Consider the following 10000-nt stretch of genomic DNA (forward strand, 5'->3'; position numbering starts at 1 on the left):
CAGTTCTCTCCATTGATTCCATGAATTATGTACCCTGTGTGTGTGTGTGTGTGTGTGTGTGTGTGTGTGTGTGTTGGAAGTGTGTGTGTGAAAACTGACCTGCTTTTTCAATGCATACAGTAAGTCACTTTTTGAACTGAGCATGTTATATCAAAACCAAACTGTTTGTAGCACAACACATACACAATGTAAACCTGCCCATGTACCAAGACAGACAGTGAATTTGTTCACATACAACCAATGATAACTTCACAGCATACAGATCAGATGTACCTATCTTGACACATTTACTAGGTGTATGCTTGTCACTTGAAAAACCAAATGGAATCACAGAACCCTGAAACCACCAGCAGGAATCATTTACACACAGTGCTTTTAAAACAACTGAAGTTATTGTTATAACTGCTTGTGAACATGAAGCACATGTAGCTGTGTGACCATTTTAACATCACCTGAGGCAGTTTCCCTTCAGTTCAACTCAAACGTACATGACAGAGGTGGTAACGAATCCACAATGCCCATGCAGTCTCTCTCTCCTTTTTTTTTTTTTTTTTTAGAACGAAATCCTCTTCTGCACCTTTCCACCATCCAACTTCACCCCCTCCCAACCCCCCTAACCACTCCCCTCACCCTTCCCAAATCTCCCCTCACAAAGATATAGTGTATCACGGATGTGGCAGAAAGTTATATGTCGGTTAAAACATACTAAAATCATGAACAAACTAAACAAAGTGTGACATTTCAGTTCTTGTTGTTTTTTACTCAAAATTCAAAATTCACCACCGGCAAAACAGTAAACCATATTCTTGTGTAGTTATGGTATATGGCATGCCTACTGATGACAAGTCTGATCTAAAGGCATATATCAACAACAACAAAATAAAATGAGGAAAAAATGCTGTTTAAACAACAATAATATTAATAATAAGTTCATTTATGTTGGGCTTAATCAAATGATTTAGCTCTAGGCGCTTTGAGCAACTTACTCTTCACATGTGTTCAAAATAATGAGGAAAACTATTTGAAAAACTGACTTGAGATTCACACTTTCAAAGCGAAAGCAACGAAAAAAACTGTTTGAATAACTGACTTGAGATTCACACTTTGACTGGAAAAGCAACAAAGAAAACTGTTTCAATAGCTGACTTGAGATTCACACTTTAAAAGCACAAAGACTCCTCAACAACAACAAAAAGAAGAAGAAAAAGCAAGTGAATGAGAAATCAAAAGGGTCAGTCATTTTCTACACAAGCCATGGCACGAGGAAGTTGCCAAATCCCAAGAATGAGAAGCCAAAAAATTGTTATGTAGGTGAGAGATACAGGAGTGGACAGACAGACAGACAATGAAACTGTTACGTTTGAGACAAAGAGAGAGAAGATGGGCAACACAGAAAGGCACAGACAGAGAGAGAGTGAGAGAGAATTCAGAAGCAATATTAATCAAGGACTAGCTAAATAGGAGGATAAACATGCCAAAACGAAAACACCACACAGATTGCAGCACAAGACTTCCATGCATGCCACTAGCCATCAAGACGTCCTTCCATGCATGCCCCTAGCCATCAAGACGTCCTTCCATGCATGCCCCTAGCCATCAAGACGTCCTTCCATGCTGTCCCCAGATGTCAAGATGTCCTTCCATGCATGCCCCTAGCCGTCAAGATGTCCTTCCATGCATGCCCCTAGCTGTCAAGACTTCCTTCCATGCATGCCCCTAGCTGTCAAGATGTCCTTCCATGCATGCCCCTAGCTGTCAAGACGTCCTTCCATGCATGCCACTAGCTGTCAAGACGTCCTTCTGTGCATGCCCCTAGCTGTCAAGACGTCCTTCCATGCATGCCCCTAGCTGTCAAGACGTCCTTCTGTGCATGCCTGTGCATGCCCCTAGCTGTCAAGACGTCCTTCTGTGCATGCCCCTAGCTGTCAAGACGTCCTTCTGTGCATGCCTGTGCATGCCCCTAGCTGTCAAGACGTCCTTCTGTGCATGCCTGTGCATGCCCCTAGCTGTCAAGACGTCCTTCTGTGCATGCCCCTAGCTGTCAAGACGTCCTTCTGTGCATGCCCCTAGCCGTCAAGACGTCCTTCCATACATGCCCCTAGCCATCAAGACGTCCTTCCATGCATGCCCCTAGCCGTCAAGACGTCCTTCCATGCATGCCCCTAGCCGTCAAGACGTCCTTCTCTGCATGCCCCTAGCCGTCAAGACGTCCTTCCATGCATGCCCATAGCCGTCAAGACGTCCTTCCATGCATGCCCATAGCCATCAAGATGTCCTTCCATGCATGCCCCTAGCCATCAAGATGTCCTTCCATGCACGCCCCTAGCCATCAAGATGTCCTTCCATGCCGCGATTCGAACCAGCAAGCTCAGATTCTCTCGCTTCCTAGGTGGACGCGCTACCTCGAAGCCATCACTCCATTCTATTGTGAAAGTAATGATGATCACTAATTGAAAATACACTATATTCTGTGCAGGTATACCCAGAAGATATTGATTATTTATCAATTTAATTATTGGCTTATTTATTAGTGCAGATCCTTTTGAGCGGGTCCACAGTCTTTGAGCAGCGTTCATTGTTTGTATGGCTATGTGTCTTTTTTTTCTATTCATCTATTTGCTTTTTGTTGGTGGTTTGTTTGTTTGTTTTTCTTCTGTATATGTTAATAAAAAAAATAATAATTAAAAACAAAACAAAACAAAAAACAACCCCAAAACAAGTAATTTCTACGCAGAAGGAAAGTATGACTGGCAATGCCGACAACTGAAACAACAGTGAAAGTGACAGTCAAAGCTCTGCCTGGGCAGCCAGAAAAACAGTTCACTGAGAAACATATCTCCTACAAGTAAAAAGTAGGCTGAGAAATTGGACTCTGTGTGTATGTGTGTGTGTGGGGGGGGGGGGGGGGGGCACGTGCAAGCATGCATGTGTGTGTGAACATTTACACACACATACACACGTCTGATTGTACGATCTGTATGTCCCTGTGTGTGCCTATACATACATACATACATACATGTTAGAAAAAAGAGAACAAGAACAGGAAAAAGACAAAGCAGATTCAGAAATAAGGCATCTCTGGCAAAGAGAAAGACATCTACAACAGAGGAGATTCTGCATCGGTGAGATACATACCACATCAGACGCAACTGTCTGCATTCAAGGAAAAAAAAAAGGGGGGGGGCCGCGGGGGGGGGTTGGAAGAAGAAAAACAAGCCATTTTCAACATGCATGTCAGTAAAGCAACATTTATAGTATAACCATCACCACAAATAAAAACATAAAAGGATTCTTGATTTCTACTACAATGCTTACACACAAAAAACAACAACAATAACAGGCTATCAACTACATATACATAAACATTCACACACACACACATAAATATACTCAAACACCACACACACACACACACACACACACACATGTACACATACAGCATACATAAATAAACCCAAAAACCCTGTCCTCTGATGTTAGCAATACAACATGATAATAAGCAAAAGCACATTAATACACACACAAGTTTACACACACACACGCACACACACACACAAACACAGACACACACACACACACACACACACACGCACGCACGCACGCACACACACACACACACTCACACACGCACACACACACACACACACACACACACACACGCACACACACACACACACACACACGTTTACGGGGCAAACAGGAACTGACACAAAAGCAGGGGAGGTGGGTGGGGTGAAAGGAAAGGGATGTTCTTAGGGAGAGAGTTGTGAAATGACAGGAGCGCTGATTAAATTTGGGAGGGAGGTAGGGGCAGGTGAAGTGTAAAAGCACACACACACACACACACACACACACACACACACACACAACACACACACATAAACTTAACCAACTAATCCAGGGGATAACATGGAGAACTGCAAACCAGTTAAGGTATTCATTTCAAACCTCGGCCCAGCTAAAGAAAACAACAAAAAAGACTTTTAAATTAAGACTGAAAAAAATAATTTTTAATCCCCCCCAATAAAAGAAAAAAGCCCAAAAGACTTTGGGGCTGGATTGCGTAAACGATCTCAGCAGCCCTGAGTTTGCTTCAAACTAAGAACATTCCTAACTTCACGCTAATTCCAAAGGCTTGGGAACCTTTATTATCACTCAACGAACTGCAAAGAAAAGTGTCCAATTTTAAATAACTTGAAACCATTGTCATCAATGTGTTTCTTTTCTCTTTCAGTTTCAGCAGTCACACACAACATGATTATCTACCACAGACTCCATGTCTGGTCAGTATCTCTCTCAAACACACTGACATGACTAGAGCTTACATCTCTCAGTGCACTGCATCCTAACACAAACTCATCACCCAGGTGGCGTGGTGTCGGTGCCTGCCTAAACAACAAGGGGCAGTTACTCATGCCAGCACTTGTTGTTGTGGGGTAAGGGAGGTAGGGGGTAGTGGGGGTTAGAGAAGGCGCTGAGTGCTGGGGGTGGGAGGTGGAATGGGAGAGGGGTGGGTGGGGATGAGCTTTGCTGAATTATCAATTTAGTTTACCCCAGGGGCTGCCGCTGCTGGCTTCTTGTCTCCCTTGGCTGGGGCGGTGGAGCCACTGGGACTGACGTTCTGTGGACAGTCAGAAATGGGATGCGGTCAGTTGACGACACACAAGACAAAATTGTAACAACAAATGGGCAACACACATGTACAAACACAAACACACACACACACAAACAAACAAAAAAAAGTCTGCAAGCTGTCTGGAACAACAGGAACTGCGACAAACTTACAACCATAACCAAGCACAGAAGGTGGAAAGTTTGCCGCAGATATGTTTCTTGTAATAGTAATAATAAGATATTGCACTTACATGGCGCAGACCCCCCATGGATGGACTCTAAGCGCCAAGTCAGAATGCCAATCATTTCATTAAGATACGAAATAAAACACAATGCAAAAGCGAAAAAAAAGTTGTAATGAACTGCTTTATCACACAAGACTATTTGCGACACAATGAGAGAAAAAAATCACTGACAACGCATCCCTCATCATCAGAAATCACACACGCACTACCACTCAGGAATATTATTCCACAAAATGCTCCATTAATCAGTCACAACTTTTTCCACTGAAGGTTACTCTATTTAAAAAAAAAAAAAAAAAAGAAGCAAATTGTGTGTGTGTGTGTGTGTGTTTGTGTGCACGTGTGCATATGTATGCTAGAATATATACGTGTATGTTTGAATAATGTTAATATGCGCGTATGCAATGTGCTCATGCATGTGTGTGTGTACTGTGTTTGCTTGGCACAGTTTGGCGTATATATGTTATACAGATGTAAAGTGGTATGTGTAAAAAATACAGGTTCTGTAAAGCACCTAGAGCATGTTTCTGGGTAGCGTATGCATTTTCATTATTTTCATTTCTATCAACCAAGCACAAATGGAAAGGCCAAGACAACTGATGCTCTGGCTGACATTTTGCATGTAATGGTACTCCAACATTTCAATAAAACCCACAGAAAAGACATATATAAGTATCACTGTCTCTAGGGTTTAAAATCCTTCAGGTGGATGTCTTTTGCAGGTGGAAGGAGTTGAAGTATCTGTTGTGATATGCCTTTTTATTTCTTAAACAAACATTTTTATCTCTATTTTGTAACATACACATACATAAAAAAAAACACCAAAAAACAAGAGAAAAATTCAGATATTACATGAGCGAAAAAAAGGTTTTATTCAAACCTATCTGTTTCACGAATCATCTTCAATGTTTTTGAGGCCAAAACCTTATATGCACAGACAGACAGACAGATACACAGATACTTTGATGTGCCTCAATCTCTATTAATCCCATGCCTCACAAAATCCATGAATCAATCTTTAAACCTCTATATTCTTTCAAGCTACAAGATCTGGAAATGAAACGATTAAAAACAAACCAAAAAATCATGCATATGTGAGTCATGCGGGTGCTCTGATGTGAAACTGATGACTGGAATCAGAACAACAATTTCCACAGACATGCAACAGAGAAATGTTTTCTTGAAATCAGTACATACAAGAATCACAACTAACAGTGACTGCTATGACAATGGTTAGCTTAAAAAAAAGGAAAATATAAAAAACAATAAATCATTATGACCATTTACTTAGACACTACTAAATATAATGGAATGAAAAAAAATTTTAAACCCCAAAAAACATAAACTGACCAAATAACAACAACCAAAAAAAAAAAAAGAAGAAGAAAATACATCATATCAACAATTGCCTAGAATTCATAAGAAAAATATCTATTCATATCTGTGTAAAATGAGCATGAAGAAAAGAAGAAAATCAACTTTTTTCATATCGGTTTAAAACCTGCATGGAAAAAGTCATATTTGTCTAAAATCCTATTGAAAAGATAAATCAAACTATGGCTTCCAATGTCTGCCATGGGTTTGAAAAATGGATGCTTCAGCCAAACATTTGTTGTTATTCAGTGGTTTATAAATAATAGCTGTGGGTGGTTTTTGGGGTTTGTTGTTTTTTTTCAATGTAAAATTATAGGCACTGCTCATTACATAGGATTTACAAATCGCTGTCTGCTAGAAATTAAACATGAGTTTCCCCCAGAAGAACACTGTTTAAGTTTCCAAGTGGTCCTTAACTTGGTGAACCCTGTAGCTGGAGACAAGCTCCCTAAGGAAAAATAAAAATAAGAGAGAAAATAAGACCTAACTGAATGCAAAACTAGACCAGCTACCAGTAAAATGTGTGAATGAAACCTAAAAAAATAAATAAATAAACCGCTTGAAACTGACTAAAACCATGAACAACAACAATATCTACCATGCAAAAGGCCAAACAGTAATAGAAAAAAAAAACAACAACAAACAAACAAACAAAAACCCCAGTAAGAGTCAGTTGATGTGGGGGAGAGATAGTGGGTGTAGAGGTAAAAAATAAAGACAAAGACAATTCAGTAGAAAAAGAAAACTACCCAGAGAGATGTGGACAGTATACATCAGAACTGAATGCAAAGAAGGGAATAGGCAAAGGAAAATAACTGTTAGGAAGGAGAGAAAGAGGGAGAGAGAGAGAGTGATGGGGGGGAGAAAAGGGGGGAAAGAGAGAGGGAGAGAAAGAGGGAGAGAGAGAGAAAGAGGGTGGGAGGGAGAGTGAGAGAGAGGGAGAAAGAGAGAGGGGAGGGGGAAAGAGAGGGAGGAAAAGAGAGAGACTGGGAGGGAGGGAGGTAGGGAGAGACACAGACCCAGATGATTTATTCATCAAGGCCATAGCCCCATACCAATGAGAGGGAGGGAGGGAGAGAGGGAGGGAGCAAGAGACACAGACACAGATGATTTATTCATCAAGGCCATAGCCCCATACCAATGAGAGGGAGGGAGGGAGAGAGGGTGGGAGCAAGAGACACAGACACAGATGATTTATTCATCAAGGCCATAGCCCCATACCAATGAGAGGGAGGGAGGGAGAGAGGGTGGGAGGGGGGGAGGGAGCAAGAGACACAGACACAGATGATTTATTCATCAAGGCCATAGCCCCATACCAATGAGAGGGAGGGAGACAGAGAGGAGGGAGGGGGGGTGGGAGGGAGAGGGGGAGAGAGGGTGGGAGGGAGAGAAGAGGGAGGGGGGTGGGAGGGAGAGGGGGGGGTCGAGGGAGAGGGGGAGAAAAAGAGAGAGTGGGAGGGAGAGAGAGGGGGGATAGAGGGATAAAAAGAGTGAGAGGGCAGAATGGAGGGAGAAAGAGAGAGAGAGGGAGGGAAAGAGAGAGAGAGAAAAAAAAATCTTGCACAAAAAAAAAAACGATTTTACACACTAAAGAAACATACATAACTTTCTATGCAGTCAAGCACAATTACAAGTTATAAAAAAAAAGGTCTAATAAAAGATTTTTTTTTTTAAACAATGGCAAAGGAGAAAGATTTGTAAGGGAAACAAGAGAGATAATCACTAACAGTCAGAGAACTGATTCAGTTTCAAGGAGGTGTCAAAACGTGCAGACTGGTCCTTATATGCTACACCACATCTGCTTGAAAACTAAAGGTAAGAAGAAGAAGGAGGGAAAAAAAAGAAAAATAATGTGTAAAATGTGTTAATTAATACATAACAACATGCAGCTGAAAGAAAATGGACTGGTCCATTAATTTTACAGACACCTACCTTACTTTCAATGCAAAAAACAACAACAAGTGAACTTAATGATAATCATGAACACTGGTTCCACTGTTGTCCTTGTGATTTAAATCATCAGTTATGTGCAAAACTGCCGTGCAAGGCTCAACAGACTGATTGAAAAACAAAAACAAACTCCTTCCCACTCCATCCCCCCCCCCCTCCCACACCCCCCAAGTATTTGACTTTAAAAAAAAATTCTGCTTCTTTAAGATTCTTGTATTTTCCTCACACATTTTTTTGAAAATAATTTTTTATATATATTTTTTTTTTACCAATACTCCCTTTGTTGAAACGTCAAAGTCAAAAAGATTATATACATTCAGCCAAGGAGAAACTCCTCAAAGAGAGTAATAAATGCTTGTTTTATAGGAGATTAAACTTGGTTTTTCTCAAGAAAAAATGTACCCCAAAGTTTTTCAGACACATATTCTATCTGTTGATGAAATTTCATAACAGTGTGTTCCAGTAATCATAAAGAGGAAGAAGAACAGGCCAAGACAGAGAAAACCGAACTTGTATGGAACGAAACAGAGTAATTACTGCTTGTATCGGGAATGAATTTCAATTTGTTTTAGAATGTCCATAAAAGCAAGATAATCCAAACTACGACCGATTCCAAGAAAGTGTTTGGTCCTGGTAAATGTTTGGTCTGTGCAGTTCATTTCAAGCTGGAAAGAAAAATGCAGCTCAATTTCTATAAATGAACTAAACTGAAGGGTGAAGGGTGTGTAACTTACCCTTATATACCTTGACCACACATTTTATGCTGATTTTTTTTTCTGTTCCATTGATCAAATTTTGGGGTTTTTTTTGTTTTGTTTTTTTTTGTTTTCTGATAGCTTGTTTTGTTTGATATAACTGCACTGAAGCTGTTTTTCAATATATTGTGCTGTGTTGTATTACTCTTTCATCACAACAAATTTATCTGTTTGGAATTCAGGCTGCTCTCCCCTAGGAGAGCACTTTGCTACAGTGAGAACACCATCCACCCTCTTTCTCTGCCTTTAAGTATATTTGTTTTTCCTATCAAAGTGTATTTGTCTACAGAATTATGCCTGGGACACCCATTTTATCGCCATATGTTCTTTAACATGCACTAGGCACATGCTGCACATGGAGCCTCCGTTTATCATCTAATCCAAATTACCATGAAAATGTGTGCATGCAGTTATTCTATCCTCCAAACCCCTAAGGGGGCCAAAGTATCCAGTCTGTTGAATTTCTTTGAATCTTTGAATATAATGATAGTGAAAGTAGTGCTTTCTCTCCATTTCTTTTTTTCCTTTCCTTTCTTTCATCTCTCCAAACACAAAAACTTTCTGTTTCTTTTTGTTGTTTGTTGTACATTCTATCACTTCATACCCTCCATCTCTGCCTGTGTTATTTTGTTCCAGCTGAACTTATCTATCACTTTTGCAATTTCTTTTCCCCCTTAATTACTTTCTAAGTCAAATCACAGCTACACTACAAGGTCACACACACACACACACATACACACACACACACGCGTGCGCGCGCGCACATCAAAAACCAACAATCACTGCTGTGACAACAAAACCAAATTCAAATCAGAACACTGCATTACAAAACTCACGAGCCAAGGATAGCAACTACATCATCATGAGACATGCACACACACAAACACACACAAAACAACAACCTCTAAAAACTACACTGTCGGCAAAAAAGAAAAAACGAAAAACAGACATCTACCAATGATACAACAGGCACCCACCTGATATGGTTGAACTGGATGATACAGTCGATCAAACGGCTACAGCAAGCACACAAGACAAGGCACACACTGTCAAACCAGCACA

The 10000-nt window shown here is 40.6% G+C and overlaps 1 protein-coding gene across 17 annotated transcripts in view; it reads right to left on the reverse strand.

Moving 5' to 3' along the window:
- Nucleotides 1–10000, reverse strand: part of LOC143298341 (androglobin-like) — a 225790-nt gene that overhangs the window by 69863 nt on the left and 145927 nt on the right. For 16 of the 17 annotated variants that reach the window (XM_076611200.1, XM_076611198.1, XM_076611207.1 and 13 more), the window contains 2 exons: nucleotides 4553–4621; nucleotides 3136–3153 (listed from right to left, as the gene is read on the reverse strand). In XM_076611200.1, coding sequence (XP_076467315.1) covers nucleotides 3136–3153; nucleotides 4553–4621 — 87 coding nt within the window. The remainder of the gene's footprint in view (nucleotides 1–3135; nucleotides 3154–4552; nucleotides 4622–10000) is intronic. The other variant, XM_076611201.1, reaches the window with a different exon arrangement.

This window comes from Babylonia areolata, chromosome 23 (assembly GCF_041734735.1).
Source record: "Babylonia areolata isolate BAREFJ2019XMU chromosome 23, ASM4173473v1, whole genome shotgun sequence".
In the NCBI taxonomy this organism is placed as follows: domain Eukaryota; kingdom Metazoa; phylum Mollusca; class Gastropoda; order Neogastropoda; family Buccinidae; genus Babylonia; species Babylonia areolata.